The following is a 17389-nucleotide window of genomic DNA, read 5'->3' as shown; positions in this document are numbered from 1 at the left end:
TTCCTTGTCAGGCTCCTCTTGCTCTGTTGTTGCTGTGAGCGGCCAATGCTGCCACCCAGCGACAGCTCACTGGAACTTGACCTACTTATACATTTCATTTTCAAACTTCACATTATTAAATGTTTATTAATGCGAATGCATAGTCTTTTAATATTGACGTTGTCTTTTAATATAGAGTTTCACAGACTTCAACGCACACAGTGGCTCCATTTAGTTGGCGCTGCCTTGGTGCAAAGAAGTGAAAATATTTCAACAGTTTTCACATTTTTGGGGGAGTAATTGGAAGCCATGTCGGTATGTCGGATGGTAGTGGTGATGGACGTTGAACGAGCGGGATCAAAGAACCTGTTGGCATCGTGTCATTAGCGCGACTTCTGCTTCTCCTCGCCGCCGGCGCTCTACATACCGTCCAGGGCTGGGTCGAGGCGAGGAGGCGCTCCCGTGGCCCGGATCAGGATCTGCCTCTATTTAAACACCAACCACGGGGAAACATTTGAAACGCTCTCACGTCTTGTCTTACTCGAACATGGAGGCGCCACTGGGCAGCATCGAGAACCCCATCCGGTTCGAGGACCAGGACTTCAGGAGCCTCCTGGAAGAGTGTCTGAAGTCCGGTCAGCTGTTCTGTGATCCAACCTTTCCAGCTGTGCAGGAGTCCATCGGGCTGCCTGAGGAATCTGATCCGAAGAAGGCCATCACCTGGAAGAGACCAAAGGTTAGTTTATTATCCACCTTAAATTGTTGTTCATCAACATTTGCATATGCGAGTTTGCGCTTGTCACGTGGACTGTGTTTACACCTCTTAGACTTTGTTGCTGCACCTTGAGTGAGGGAATTCTGCAGACTACAGTTAGTGGCTTCCATCCAGAACACACAGCAGGATATTTTCAGTCTAATGTTGTTGAGGAGCAGCAAGTTAATTTGTCAATTTAAATAATAATAATGTATTTATTTACACCATTAAAGCACATATATCTCTGACTGGCAACTAAAGTGCCACCTGCCTGTCACCATATGTAACTAAACTCCAGCTCCCTGCAATCCTATTGAGCGGAGGTGTCAAACTCATCTCCAGTGTCAACATTTTAACAATACTTTTCCAATGTTTTGTGTTGTGAGCTGGGCAAATTGGCCCCTCTATGGAGCAATCTTTAGCAGGAATTAGACTTGGCGTATCGACAACTCATTCTTTTGGAGGAGTTTTTATTGAAATGATCTCTTTGTTTAGTGTCAAAATAATAGAATATTCAATATCAACTGTCTGAGTCCCTTTGAGACTTTTAAACCACTGATGAATCTCATTTTCAAGGGCCATTTGAAAGAATGGGCCCGGGTCTTGACACATTGATTTCTCACACCCATGAATGAATTTAAAAATGATTCACGGTTGCCGTGGAAAAATTCTCCAGACAGAACATTCGATGTCATAGACCCACTCATTCCTTTGCTGATAGTTACACCGGCTTTATTTTTAGCTGTTTAAGCTGTGAATCCAGTGTTAAATAGTTTCCTGGTCTTGCTGTTCAGTGACTCACCTCAACGTTCCATCTACAATTAAGGCTCCAACTACCAGAGTGATTGGAACACGGCGATAACAAGCTGTGATGTTCACTATGAGTAATCTTACATTTTAAAAATAATCACTTTCTCACACTCGGCGGTCCCTAGTGACGTCATCAAGTGACGCAAGCAACTCATGCTGTCTTAGGTATTGAATGTATGTCTTTATTGAGGCTTCCGAACTATGCGTATGTTACAGATTCGACATGTTTTGAGCGGGAGAATTGCACCGGAAGTGCAACAGTTTGGTTCACTGTAAGACAAAATCAGACACAACTTTGCTTCATTTAAATATAAATTAAGTGAACATGATCTGATCTTTTTTTTGCTTCAGGGTTGAGTCAACTCTCAGGCTAGCGTTGATCATGTTAGTCATGGTCTTGAGATCAGACTGCAGAGGACGGGATGAGTTGACTATATTTCTGTCGTATTCTGTTAAATGTTGTTGTGGTGTTAAATTCATTATCATGTGTTCCCGTGTGTTTTTTTTTAATTTACACCTCACTGTCAGGTGATGACCCTCAATATTTATTTTGTCAGTAGAAAGCTTTGACTGGATTTTAGTAAGAGACAGTCAAGCTTTGGAAGACCTGCAGCGGGCAGTTCATTGACAGGGCAACGGCAGGCAACTTCTTTATTTGCGAGCTCTTCTGCACATTTATTGCTGAGGTGAACTCAGGTGAAGCCCTTCTAGATTGCCTCTCGTATACTGGTTTTTGGATTATGGATTTGTTTCTTTAATTAAGTGACAACTGGCACGTGTCTGAGCAAGTTCTCCATACTGCAATATAGTCTTCAATCCCATATGCAATACATAAGAACCATATCTACAAAGCAACAGGAACTGGTCTTCTGGAATGCTTCAACAGGGTTGACAACATGACTGGCTTGAAAACGTATAGGACTGAAGTCAGCGACAGAGGTGTCTACAAACATAAGGAAAGCTTTTGTCCGTCTATTCAAGGAAATGTCGTGCTGTCTCTTCTTTTTAAAAAACCCTTGCATGTTTGTGGCAAGAAGCAGTCACCAGTCTGTTCTGTTTAACATTAATGAATTCAAAGCTATTGTCAACACTATTTTGTGCTCAACATTCAAGTGGCAAAGAGGGAACAAGCTTGTTCTGCTGCTGATAAGTTCCTCATCAGGTCCAAGACCTCCTGGACTGGGTTTAGCTTGGCAGGAGGTTTTTTGTCCCAAAGAGAAAGACATTGCAACAGACCACAAAATACACAAAAAGCATGGCTTGCATTAACGCGTCCTTTTTTGGGGAACTCTTCTAAAGGAAATCGGTGACAATGCTGTGTTTGTGGAGGGAACGACCGGCACCACCGACATCTGCCAGGGTCAGCTGGGTGAGTACATCTGCCGAAATCATGGAAACAATTACTTTAAATTGTCAAAAACAAAAGGGACCCGTCATTTGGTTTGTCTTTAGTATTCCATCTGGGTCAGTTTCACAATGATTTGGAAAAGAAGTGTCTCATAATCAGACCCCCAAAGCCTTGAGAATCTGCAGGTCTGTTTCCTGTTTGTGCTGCACTTGAAGATTCAGTTCTACACGAAAGAAAACGCATCTCTCTCTTGCAACTCTTCATGCGTGGAAAAGCACTGAAGCATATTCAGCTTTCAGTTTCATTTTGCCTATTGTAACGGTTGTTTTCAGTGTCAGTGTCTGTCTGCTGCAGGTAACTGCTGGCTGCTGGCGGCGCTCTCCTGTCTCACCATGCACCCCAAACTCTTTGTCAAAGTGGTTCCATCCAACCAATCGCTGACTCAGTCATACGCCGGCATCTTTCATTTCAGGGTAAGTGACCTTCTCTAATGAGAGGCTGAGGTAATGACAACCTCATAAAACCAGCGCAGGCCTGTTTGAGTCCAGCACCAGCAAGAAAAACAAGCAAAAAGCAAAGAAACATTCTTTCTGCTTCTTTCTTGCATTTCCTCCCGACACGCTGGTGGAAGAGTTTTCAGATTAATGGAGTTGCCTGGTTATACAATTAATTGCAGCCATATGTTGCAACGGTAAAACACAGAGATGAATAGCCAGGGTTGCTTAAATACTGCTGATGACTGAGCTCCAGAAATGTGGGCAAGCCTGTCGGGGCCAGTTACCAAACATGAGGTGCTGAGATGCCTCTGGGAAGTCTGGCTAAAGAGTTGGATCTTAGTTCGCTAGAGAAGGAAACGTGGTGAAAAGAAAAGTGAGGCAAACATGGCAACCAAGAGAAGCAAGAGCATACACAGTGTCTCACACTAGATTCCACGTGTGGTCAAGCATCGATTCACCATTGCGGGTGACATCATTCTGGTAACGTCAGGCCGTCTTTCCTGCAGCATTCAGAGAAGTCCTAAGCCAAGAGGCCTTCACTTCCTCAGTGATGGGAACCAAGTGATATAATCTCTCCGACTTCAACCCTCCCAGTTAGACAACAACATATCCTCACAGGGCTGGACTCACTTTACCTTTCCACAGTAAAAACACATTTTAAGAAACAGAGATAAAATACTCTGTGTTAGCAACACGCTTTATCTACCGTGCAGACGAGAATCTTCTGAGACCATGTAGGAGAATGTGGCATGACCTGACTTGCTGGAAAGAACCTGATTCTGCCATGTCAGGGTGACGTGAGAATGGTCCAGACTTGCAGTTGCAGAAGTCCCCTGGGATAAACACACACAAGCAGGCCAGTGCAGACCTGCCGTGGTCCGCACTAGCAAACACAATTACCGCCAAATAACACTCGCCTCATGTGGCCGGCGCACACCTGTGGACGGTGTTTTTCAGAGATGAAAACAAGCAAAACATTTCACAGCTTAGATGTAGAAGCAAGTTAAAGAAAGTCAAGTCTCGCACTACTGAGCTGCAGATAAAGATGGAGCCAACAACTGACATGTTTTATTTTTATTTATCGATTTTAGTTTGGAAAGTAGGTTTGTTTTTTGATTCTTCAGTGACCAGGGAACATGAACTGCTCACTTTTTTATATGGAAGGATAAGTGTACCTAGTTTTTTTTTTTTTTTTTATAAAATCTTTCTTGCCATTGCAGATTTTTTTCTGAGGCACTTTTCACTTTCAGGTATGAAAGTTCCTAAAGTATAAAAAACAATTGAAATGAATGAAGTCGAAGTCATGCTCACAACAATCTTCTCATTTTTTTGTGCAGTTGCTTTTGTGTATTTTTTTGTTGTTTGTTCACAGTGTTACTTATGAACTACGCTACAACTAAGTCTTTCAGTCCATCCACACTAAGTTGGCTATTCAACGTGGTACATTCTGGCGATGCTACGCTATCCTGCATCGCATGGTCACTTTTTATGTTTTCATTATTAAATAACACTTCAAATGTTTAAAACGTTTTTTTACAAGGCTGAAAGCGTAAGTGTGAATCTGAAAAATATGTCTGTGTTGTCGCGTGTTGATGACATCACACTGTGCATGGTTCATGGTCGTCCGTGCAGTGTACTTGCTGCATCATTGATCGATCCTGGACTCAACTGAAGTGACTGAAACTCGCTCAGAGGAGGCGCTGATTTAGGTTAGAAGTTCTAAACGTTCACCATTCTTGAGAATCTAGTGCCTAGTCAGCTGTATTTCATCCCTGTCGTCACATTCGTCTCCCCTCCTGTCTCTTCCTCTCAGTTCTGGCAGTATGGCGAGTGGGTGGAGGTGGTGGTGGATGACCGACTGCCAACACGAGAAGGCCGTCTGCTCTTCAGCTACTCTCACACTCGCAACGAGTACTGGAGCGCTTTAGTGGAGAAAGCCTATGCCAAGTCAGTTTCCACATTCAGCATATGTTTCTTCTGCGCTGCCATGTCTGGGTCCTGCACTCACAAACACACACTCCTCTTTGCTGCGTAGGTTAGTCGGATCATATGGGAGCCTGAAGGGGGGAAACATCTCCGAGGGGATGGAGGATTTCACCGGAGGCATCGCGTACTCGCTGCCGGTTTCCTCTCGCACCCCGCGGGTCCTCTGGAGGTTAATGACAGCAGCCATTGCCCGAGGAAGCCTGCTCAGCTGCTTCATCCAGGTACACATGAGAGTTGCGCTCACTCACAGCTGGGTCCTGAGCCTTTCCTTGCTCTCCAGGCCACCAGCTATCGTGAGGTCGGAAAAGTGACGTCCACTGGGCTGATAAAGGGCCACGCTTACTCTATAACAGACACTGACCAGGCAAGTACAGACCTGCAGTTGATGGGAGTTTATCCTTTTGAGAGACACATGCGAGGAAACATGAACATCTGGATCAAGAGTGTTAGCCTTTCCCCAGTTTCATGTGGCTCTTCACTAAAATGAGCTGCTAAACTGGCTGCGATTTTTGTCAAGCTGCTATTGAGATGGTTGTTTATACAGGAAGTAAGACGAAAAAGTAAGAGGTATTCTGGCGAAATGACAAAATATTGTTCAAAGACTTTGACCTGCGTTTAACTTTTAAACATAAACAATAAACTTAACGCTGCACGTGCTCCAAGTCAGGGGCCAGGGGGCAAAGCTTGGCGCACGTTCAATGTCGACCGCGGTCCTAAGGCTTGGACCGTCATCAGATCCACGATCAACACGATTTACATGACTTAGTTCCACATTTCACTTTGTCATTCACTAAACATATGGCATGTGTTTCACCTATTATTCATTGATGATGGTGGTGAAGTCAGTTTAATTCAGTGAAGTGAAGATGAGACGCTCACACACACAGACCGGGGCCACGTTATTGGTGGCATGAGCCATGTAAAAAAATATATAAGTGAAGTAAATGGCGCACACATTTCTATCTATGTCGCTTGATGTTTCGAGGAGGATCATGGTAAAATGTATGAATTTTAAAAATACATGCACAAGAGACATACGCATGAACACCGTCTATATGAGAGGGTGGTTATGATGCTAACTTTTACTGTACAGCTGCTTACAGCACCAAAAGGCACTTTGCTGATCATAAAGTTATAGCTGTTGTGTGAATCATTGATGTGAGTAGTTCATGATGAACAGATCAGGAATGCCGCCACGGAGACTCTGCTGCTGAGGCTGAGGAATCCCTGGGGGTTTGTGGAGTACACAGGACCATGGAGTGACAAGTAAGAAACCAGCGTTTGGTTGTGGAAAACAAAACTGCGCTGTCACACCAGCTTTCTCACGCGTGACTGCAGGGGCAATGAGTGGAACGATGTGGACGAGGCAGAGAGAGAGCGTATCAAACTGAAGAAGAAAGAGGATGGAGAGTTCTGGTAAACAAGCTCACGCTGTCCCACAAACCGAAATCATGTTGTCGTTCAAACTCTTTGTCTGTGTTCAAGGATCAACGTGGCAGATTTCAGTAGCCTGTTTGACATCTTGGAGCTCTGCAGTGTCAACCCCGACTCCCACGAAGAGGGGAGCCCCTCTCTGTGGAGCATCAGTGAGCATGACGGCACCTGGGTTCCTGGAAGCTCAGCTGGAGGAAGCCGCAGGAACAGACGTACGGCTGAACATGTTCAACGCCTTTCCTGTTTCATTGTGTTGATTCAGTCTTCACTAAAACATTTATTATTGAATGGTGTTGAAATTAAAGAACACAACAGTGGTTCAGGTCGGACTATGTGACATAGCTGGGTTTCCCAAAAAATCATTCTGGGGTGACACATTGATAGTGAGTTACTTTAGCCATAAATTGTTTTATTCTACAAAACGTAAATCAAATTAAACGTTCAGAATTCTAAAAAAGTAACAGTAGAAGTAAATTTGAATGTATTTTTTGTGAGCAAAAAATATCAAGTACATTTTATAGAAATTAGTAGGCAATTAAATTAAAAATTTTGGGGACATCCTGTATATAAAACACATTTTTTTAAAATCACAAGATGCCAACAATTTGCAAACACATTTTATACCACACCAACAAATATATAATTTATATATTATATAGTATATAAATATATAATATATAAACAACAAAAATGTGCCATGAAAATTCAAAATAAAATGATAAAATGATTTACAACACAAAATATTTGATTTAGAACACAAATGATTAATGATAACACCAATACATTGTATTGTATTTATCATAACACCCAAGCTAGAAAACGCCATTCTGACAACATTCTGTGTTCTGTCGCTTTAGGATCATTTTGGAAGAACCCCCAGTTTGAGTTGGTCCTCACAGAGCAGGACCAGCCCAATGAGGAAGATGAGGAGGAGGAGGAGGATGAGGGCGATGATGATGATGATGTAGCTGACGTGAACCCAGTGGAAGTGAAGAAAACAGAGAAGCAGAAGGCAAAGGAGAAGAAGTGCTCTGTCCTGGTGGAGCTTCTGCAGAAGGACCGCAGGCGGAGAGACAGAGTCCACTTCCTGTATATTGGCTTCCACATCTACAGGGTCAGAAGTTCTGTCCTTTCAAGTCATTTCAATCCAAATATTTATTCCTGTTTCTGCTTCCTCCTTGAAGGTTCCCCCGGAGGTGAGACTGTTGCAGTGCATCATGGGATTTTCCACAGGATTTCTCACCATAGAGCTCTCAAAAATATGAATATTCATATTTATATCCATGTAGATGCGGGGAACATGTCTGGACCAAACTTTCTTCACCAAAAATCGTCCTGTTGGTCGATCTGGAAAATATAAAGCTCTCAGGTAAAATGCTGACAGATTTTTATGATGAATTTCAATTTAAAGGGCATTTATTTATTTGCATTTGATTTATTTAGAATGTTCATCCTGAGACCCTTGAAATACCCCAAAATTGATAATTGTTTCAATGTTTTGCATAAAGCATTCAGTTCATGTAAAAACCTTAATTGATATTTTTGCAACTTATAGTCTGACTTTGACAACTTGTGATCCTTGGCTTTCTGTCAATAATAGCATTCTTGTCCAAATGAAAAGTTTTGTTTATGACTCGCTGCTTTTTCTCGTGCAGTTCTTGTGTCGTTGCATGTGGTTTTCATTAAAATCCTGCCGCTCGTGACAGGGGTGTGCGGCGAACTGTCCACCTGGAGCAGGGTCACTACGTGCTCGTGCCCTCTACCTACCGACCCAACCAACCCGGGGACTTCTTCGTCCGCATCTTCTCCAAGACGGGCAACACTTTGGGGTGAGACGGGTTCAGCCTGAGCAGGAAGAAGCCGCGGAACAGAGTCACGCGTCTAACACGCAAAAGACGTCATACTTAACAGAAATTATACCTTTCCAACCTGCCAATTGTCCTAATACCTCCATTCTCCTACCACTTAGTGTAAATGTTAAGTGGGTGTGTTTGCGTCACCGATACTTAATTATTCACTTCCTCTGGGTTTCTCAGCGTGAATCCCTTGTTGCCTCGCCTTCCCTTCACAGCACCTGACTTTATCCAACCGGAAAAAATCTTTAACCGCCTCCTTTCATTTAGGCGGATGAGTAAGAATCCACAATTGTGGAAGTGATGTTTGACATTTCCTCCGTGACTAAACTTTGAATTTGCAACGTTGGTGAAGATCAACCAATTGGAGAAGCGGATCAGGAATGATGTGTTCAGGTGCTACTGGGATAGTGGGAAATTTTATATATATATATATATATATATATATATATATATATATATATATATATATATATATATATATATATATATATATATACATATATATATATATCAATTCCTTCTGATCTAGTATCTAGATTTCCTGGATTCAAAGATGCTGTAAAATGATGTGTATTTGTTCCGCTAAAACTCAGACATTAAGGTGAGAAGGAAAACCAGAAGGTTGAAGTATATATATTTTTTAAATCAACAAACAATAATAAAGTCTTGTGACTCCTCATCATTGGTCTCATGCCATTTTGCTCTCAGCTTCATGTGTTATCGTGAAGGCTCATGGGCCAAAATAAAAAATGGCAACTCTGTTACTAGGCTGGTCGCAAAAGATTGTAGTGTTATAAGAGAAGAAATGTCTATCTCTTCGAAGACTTCATTAACCAAATCTTGTCTCTCAGGAATCAGGACTTCACCTGCTCCTCCAGCATCCTCATGGTGGGTTCACCAACTATCCATCCAAACGTCTCTGCTGGTCTCTCTGCACTATTTTAACAGAGACCGTGAAATAAACAAAAAACAATTCCATATTTTTGCATAGAATTTGACTTGACTGACTCATCTTGGTCAATAGCGCTGCCATTTTTTTTCACATAAGAAATCTGTCTATCATGACACAACACAGCTTGAAACTCTCACCAATATTTTCCCTCAATTCCTCACACTTTGGTCCAGTAACTTTTTATTTTGCAGGTGATGGCAGCTCCTGTGTCCACGCAGGAGGAAGCAGAAATCCAGAAGATGTTCGACGAGCATGCTGGACCTGTAACATTTTTACATCTTTTGATTTATCTTATTCATAGCTCTGTTCCACAGATGAGTCGCGATGTCTCGCTTTCATGAGACTAACAATGCCCTCGCATGAACACAGTTTTCATGTAAACCCAGTAACACCAGCTCAGTGGGAACAAGGAAAGCAGTCGGGTGCTAGAATTGCAGTGACGCATCATGAAAGTAACGAGAAATGCTTTAATTCTGCAGCTGTCAGATGTTCAGTTCAGTAACTAGGAACTATTTGGCTTGAAAACCCAAAAATAGTGGTGTTTTCATTGTCACCCACGTTATTTTTCTATGTTTTCTGCTTGTATTTTTTTACCTGAATGGTTTGTTTACGCTGCCTGGACACGTGCAGTTCCCACCCAGGTGTTCACTCCGAAGTGCCAGCAGCCAACACTGAAGGTGCTCCCTGCTAAACTTTGTATATCTGAGGAGACATTTGCCCTTAAGTGGAGCATGAATAGTTTCACCAATCGGGTGCCTGTATAAAAAGGTTAGCTGGAAGGCAGATTGATTATTCCCGCTCCTTTTCTATTAAAAGTGATGTTATTGATTTAGTGAGATGAACATTCTCATTAATTGGTGTCCAAACCCTTTGGCATTTTACTGGTTTGGCCTGAGGATTAAAGTTTAATTGGGGAAACTGCTAATGTGGAATGGGTTGGCAGCAAATGTCAGGACCCCTCCCTGCTCGAGCGTCTGCTCATCTGGGGCTGTTTTTCTGCCCTGCAGGACAACAAGCTGGACGTGAAGGAGCTGATGGAGCTGCTGAACTCGGGTGAGAATTCAGGTTTTGGTTGTTTTATATTATAAACTAGTCATGGGCAGAATGTGGTCCTATGGCCACATGTGGCCCTTTGCCTGTATTTGCTTGGTCCTAAGGAGAAACTCGCAAATTGATAAACAGAACAGGTTCAAATTGACATCCATGTGTCAAGTGTTCTATTTTTCTTTTGCTCACTATTCTTCTTGTTATTTGTCCATTTATATTTAATGTATAGTCAAATTATATTCCTTGAAGAAGTCTCCAGCAGTAGAAATATTTTTTGAGTTTCTTGTTCCCCCATTTATTTTAAACATCAATAAAGGTAATAAAGGTAATAAAGGTGACTAAATTACATTTTTGGTGACACCGTGTACATAAAAAAAAAATCAATCGACGCATAAATAAATAAGTCAGTTCATGAAATGATGACAAACAAATATTATCCCACACCAATAAATATATAAATAACAAAAATGTGCCATGAAGATCCAAAATAAAATGAAAAATAAATAAAAATATAAATAACAGCTACTACTGGTTTATGACAATCTACTAAAAGCATATTTGATTCACAACACAAATGATGAATGATGACAACAATAAAGTGTCCTTTTCTTCTGTCCCACTGTGGCCTCCGAGTAAATTCAATTGCCCGAACACCCGCGTTAAAAACTGAGGCAGCAAAAAGCTCCTGTTCGTACCACTGCTGACCACTAGATGGAGCTCAGTAGCAGACTAAACAGCGAGATCTGCGGGGTCACAGAGGTCAAGAGCGGGAATTATATTGGACTTGTTTAACTGTCTTTAATTCTGATTTCAGTTCTGGAGAAACAACGCCGTCTGCCGCTGGAGACTTGCCGACAGCTCATCTTCATGGAGGATGTATCCTACCATTGTATGCCATCTTTGTCTTGCAGCTCTTCTACAGATCCAGTTTCGATATTAGACTGTCTGACTGAATACCTGCTTACCACTTGCACAAGCAGACATCAGCTTGCTCAAGAATTTATTTAATGCGCTTGTAAGGTGTTGTGGATGAGACGTCCAAATGCTTCCGCTTGTGTCGCTGTTGTCCTGGTGAGACCACCTTAGCTGCTCCACAGACTGACGGTCGCTCCAGACTTGACCAAACACAAGCTCAGTCCCTGCTGGCCAGCGTGCGCAATCTGCAGGTGCTTTTGTGTGTCTGTGTGTTACAGTTATACTTGTGAGGACCAATTCTTGGAAACCCACCTACTTGTGGGGAGATTTTACTTCGAGGGGACATTTTTGTCAAACCTCAATTTTAGGATGAAAATAATAAGAGTCATTAAAACTGGGTTTCAGTTTGGTTCAGAGTCCTGGTTCATGTTAACCATGCGTTTTGGGTTTAGGGTGAGAGGCTGGGGAAAGGGTTCTGGCAATGAGAGAGGTCCTCACAAAGACAGCGAAACAAACAAACGATCGCTCCACTGACGCTGCTTTATCTCTTAAAGTCCATCTTTGTGCGGTTTGATGAGGACTCGTCTGGAAACATGAGTCCGTTCGAGCTTGGCGCTGCGCTTCAGGCCAACGGTTTGTGGCAACACACACTCAAACGGAGACTCTCACACACACACACACAGACAGTAACACGGCATTTTGGCTTCTGTGCTACAGGAATGCAGTGTGACGCTCAGGTGGTCCAGCTGCTGAGTGAGAGGTTTGCGTCTGGTGAGGAGAGTCTGCCCTTTCATGGCTTCGTGTCCTGCGTCGTCAGACTGCGCAAGCTTTTCGGTAAAACATGAAGTCTCACGCTCACACTGCAGTTGAAACAACATTGATTTGTTGTTGTTGTCCGTCATCCTCAGCGCTGTATGAATCAGAGACGAGTCAGGAGGTGAAGGACAAAGGCATCAACGCTGTGAGTGTCAGGCTTTTGTCTTCATCTCACTGCCTTCCACCTGACTTGACCTGGTCTGTCCTCCGCAGTGGCTGCTTCATTTCCTGACGCTGTGAGGACACGTGGACTCAAAAGTCGGCCCAACATGTCATCATTTTAATCCTAGTATTACTCTCTGTGATAATAAAACACGTCTCACTGTGAACTCATAAATCAATCTCATCAATCCACCGCTCCCCAAATCTCCGCCTCCCACTCGCTCCCGGTCACACCAATACGAACGTCTCGTAATTGCAATTCAACAGCAGGAAAAGGAAATGACTAAAAATATCACCACAACCCCTGCAGGTTTACTCATCCATGAAGTCACGGGTTAGAATCTGTGCAACAAACACAGTGGCAGCGCGTCCCGTCTGCCCCACTGAGGGTGTGAGGGTGATGCCTCAGCAGCGCTACACGCACCGACTCTATTCTTATCACTCTGACGCCACGTACAGCGTCAACACACACACTCACCCCTCCTCCAGTGCGTCCCCTCTCTCCCTGCGTCCGCTCCGCACCGTGTTGTCCCCCTCCCTCTGGGTCTAGTAACAGTCTTGTCTCACTTTCCCCCTGTAATACACACGCACGTTTGCAGATGATAATTATCCCCACACACCACCTTCTGCTCGTGTGAAAACAGTCTGTGTCGGTGAAGGAGCCACAGCAAAGGATCTCTCAACTGAGCCATCTCATACCAGAGACCTGCAACTTACCTGTAGAACAATAACAGTAAGGATTGTTAGAGCGTGGAGATGAGCTGCTTGGCAGAGGACTGCACTCGCTGAGTGCTTTTGTGGGACTAAGGCTTAATTTGACACCCCCGTGTATATATATATTTTAGATTTTTTTTTATAACATGACATTTACATTCATAACCAGAATCAAATAGGACTGGATGCAGGTATGTAATTTGACCACTAGGTGGGGAAGCACAGATACTGTCGCTCTCAGGCGCTCGTCATTCTGTGAATAAACTTGGTGGTGAGCAACTGAGCAGATCGTGGCCTGCATAAAAACGTGTCCTTTGTGCAGGTGAGCTGTAGTGATGGGTAAATGAGGCATCATAAAGCGTTTCGACACAATGACACACTGCACTGATACTGTGTCACTGAATACTGACACCTGCTGGACATTAAAAATCCCTGCAGGCCACCTTCTTGACAGACTGAACTGACACCGATTTGATGGCCTACTATATATGACAATATCATTTAAGACTTTGCATTCATTATTATTCCATATCTTTAAATAATGCGAACATGTATCATCAGGTGGAAAATGTTGTGAATGCGGATACTTGTCGACTCCTTTTTTATTTAAAAAAAAAGGTTTTCCAATGTTTTACACTTTTCTAAGTGACTGTCTGGATGTGGCCCCCTGTGTGTACCCTCTTCTTCTTCTTCTTAAATCCAGGGGATACAACTGTTTGTAGACTCTCTGTCTACAAATTAGCTTAAAAACAGGTAACCGAACATCTTGGTAAAGAGAGTGCTGTAGGACGAGTTCCTCATCTACCTTGTTTGGCGCGTGTTGTGCGAACAAGTTACAGAACGCTGCCACCTACTGTTCTGCTGAGTTCATTTGAGTCAAACTATTAATGACATCAAGATGCTAAAGTGTATGTATATAGATAAAATAAATATATTATAATTACAAATATTGTCTTTCTTTCCAAAGTGGCCTGTTTTTATTTATTTTTATTATTTTTTTATCATAACCGCACAACACAGAAACACTGGATTGTTCAAAGAGCAGTGTGTGGAAACATTCAAATGGACTCGGTTAATCTGAAGAACAAAGCACAAACAAGAAACGAAAATAAATAAACCTGAAATACAAACACATCTCTCTGTCTTTGTGGCATGAATGTGAATGTTATTCAAAGCAAATGCCTAATAAGGTTATGTATTTATGGAGCTGAATCCATTTCAAACCCTCCCCCCCCCAAAAAATAATTCATTCCTCGGAATAGCAGCATGAACGTCATCCAAATAGTTGAGACATCTGTAGTGATAAGGAGCTGAAGAGTTCCACTGAATTCCTCACCACTGATCCAGATCTTGAGGTATTTTGTCGGCGACTCGTGCTTGTATGGAGCCCCAACACATGGTGCACATTGACGGCGCTTTGTTATAAGTAAATCAGCGGCGTGGGGTGCTACATCACTCCTACCTGGTTGGGCAGTAGTTGAAAACTAAATTACACAGGCTTCAACCCTTCGTGATTCCACCTTTGTTCGGTGTTGGAAACTATTTCAATGAATCATTTCCTTCCATCATCATTTTGAATCCATCCTGAGGTTAGACCCAGCAGGGCAGAGTGTCTCAGACCCCACTTAGTGTGCAACAAATAAAAAAAAGAAAGCAAATAAATAAAAATAAGGAATTAGAATACTGTAAGTAAGGATATTAAAGAGCAGCTTTATTTCATAATGTTAATAAAGTATGATAGGAACTGCAGTAATTAAATTAGTTTAGGTATTTTAAACCAATCTAGATTCTCAATATAAAAATATATATATATATTTAATAATATTTTATATAATATGTAAAAACACATGAATTATTAATATATTAATGTGTTGTAATCATATTTTGTAATCATTGCGTTATTAAATATGTCATAATAATGTAGAAATTATTAAAATATTATAATATAATATATAATAAAAATTACAGAGAAAAGTAAAACTTCGCCTGTCGTCTGTAGGTCAGGTTTGACCTCAGTAAACATGGCATGGCCACAAAAATAAACCCAAGACTTCAATAACTGCGAAAACATGATTTCTGCTGTTCATCGAGCAAACACTCTCCTGGTGAGGGAAATTGAAAAATGACTCCTCAGATTATGAAACAGCCTCGCTGCCGTCGGAGAATCTTTTCCAAATGTACTGCTGAAATGATAACTTCTCCGGGTCCTCCGTCGGTTTGTGACGGAGAGAGCGGATGACGGCCCTCCTCCTTCACTCATCCTTTATTTCCTCTCAGCTTTGCAGTGTTGACATTGGCTGTGCTCATCCCTCCACCTGCTCCTCTCTACTCCATCAATTCTCCATCGCTCTCCCGCCCCCCCTCCCGCCGCCCCCCCAGGTGTCCCGTGGGATGTGATGATGCTTTGACAGGGCCGAGCGTCTGTTCTTGGAGGTGCTGGTATTTTCGCTTCATAGTGGAGGGGGCTGTTACTGAAATAGCCCTGGAGCTGTATTGTATAGTGTGGAGGAGGGATCTGGGATGGTTTGGAAGCCGAGATTTAAAGCCTCTGTGAAGACAGGAGGGGGGACCAGGGAGGATTGCGTAAGTCAGCTCTTTGGTTGCAAATTTAGCCGGAGCTTGCTCACGCATAAATTTGATGAGCAGTACTATCTCAGTCGTCAGAGCTCAGCTATTGAAAGGAGGTGGGGTGTATTTATGGTGGCGATTATATTTACTAAACTCATGTCTGAAAATACGTGAGTAATGAACACATCTTTTTTTTCTTTGCCATGTTTCTTTTCCTTGTCAGGACAGCTCAAAATAATACTAAATAATATTTATTTAAAAAGAAATGTATCATGAAGCAGATTGTATTTTGAGCTTGAATTCACTGACTATTCAGACGTCTATACTGTATGTATGCGGTTTACAGATATCCTCCTGCACTGCTGCCGAGCTCCCAGACACCCACTCGCCTCACTTTCATCACAACCCAAGTGTCAGAATCTGACGACATCAGAAATATCTCTGTGTTAGAACACTGCGTCTATTAATGCAGGAACACCTGGACACCATTTGGCAGAGATTCTTTTTTTGGTGAGCTGCCTGGGTGTCGACAGGCGGCAGAACATTTAAATATAAATCCTATCTATTGTGAGTAGATTTAAATCTTCACCATTAAATCATCAAGCCTATTATCTCTGCTGCAGTTTGTCAAGATTCACTCTTGATTATTAGTGGGACAAAACCTCATCTGACATTTTGACTTCATAAAACAACATACAATCGAATCACTGCAATAAATCCATTGTTTCCGATTCATTTCCAGCCTCTTCTTCGTCTTTCCTATGTGCCTTTAAGATGAGTCTTGAGGCAACTGCCACCTGTCATCCAACTGAGCTCATTGCATTCTAAATATTACAAGCAAAAATTATGTAAATAAAATCTGCATGGGGTGAAGAACAATGACAGTGAGGAAGGCAGTAGTTCAGCGGAGGTATGTGCTGTCCCAGTACCTTTCTAGTTCAGATCTAGTAATTATCGGGACTGACTACAGAGGTGTTTTGAGGTACCACTACAGACCATTCATTCTTTATATGGCAGGTATCATATCATCTAGTGATGAACGATCATTTTTATGAACTGAATTTTTAGTGCCACACAGTACAGCAGGTCTTCATTTTGGTGACCTCAGCATCTCATCACAGCCTTTTGCTGATTCATCGTTGTCAGGGAGCAGCGGCTCATGTCCAAAAGCATTACTCGGCAACTCTGGCCGTTCACAGCGATGGCACCAGATCGCAGCTTCTAGCCCTCGGACGAGACAGAAGAAGAGCCCGATATTCCTTCGTCTGTCTCGCAAGTCATATAAGATTTGTAGCCCAAATCCTGGAGCAAACAGCGAGGTGTGCATCTGTGGTTACACAGGAAGTGAAAATACAAAGCAATAAATGCTCGATACGAAGCAGGGATTTGATTATGATCATGAGGGATCAGACAGAAAGCAGTGTGGGTGGACGACGCCGCAGAGGTGAGGGGGATGACAAGGACACATGCAGTCTTCTTCACAACCCCTTTACTTTACAACCCCTCCCTTTCAATTCCACCCTTCGCCAGTTTTCCTCACCCACTCACTCA

The 17389-nt window shown here is 42.5% G+C and overlaps 1 protein-coding gene across 1 annotated transcript; it reads left to right on the top strand.

The window, feature by feature from the left end:
* Nucleotides 1-327: 327 nt before the first annotated feature.
* capn12 (calpain 12) lies at nucleotides 328-12792 on the top strand. The gene is made up of 21 exons (XM_053872991.1): nucleotides 328-715; nucleotides 2843-2912; nucleotides 3246-3364; nucleotides 5202-5335; nucleotides 5424-5595; nucleotides 5655-5738; nucleotides 6555-6640; nucleotides 6713-6790; nucleotides 6860-7020; nucleotides 7666-7934; nucleotides 8098-8177; nucleotides 8515-8637; nucleotides 9516-9552; nucleotides 9808-9879; nucleotides 10624-10669; nucleotides 11478-11539; nucleotides 11761-11829; nucleotides 12133-12211; nucleotides 12296-12412; nucleotides 12487-12539; nucleotides 12608-12792. Exons 1-21 carry the CDS (start codon nucleotides 527-529, stop codon nucleotides 12632-12634), a joined length of 2127 nt encoding a protein of 708 aa, XP_053728966.1. The 5' UTR covers nucleotides 328-526; the 3' UTR covers nucleotides 12635-12792.
* Nucleotides 12793-17389: the final 4597 nt, after the last annotated feature.

Source organism: Synchiropus splendidus, chromosome 8 (assembly GCF_027744825.2).
Source record: "Synchiropus splendidus isolate RoL2022-P1 chromosome 8, RoL_Sspl_1.0, whole genome shotgun sequence".
Taxonomy (NCBI): Eukaryota; Metazoa; Chordata; class Actinopteri; order Syngnathiformes; family Callionymidae; genus Synchiropus; species Synchiropus splendidus.
The sequence above is the reverse complement of the archived record's forward strand: the minus strand, read 5'-3'. Positions and strand labels throughout refer to the sequence as shown.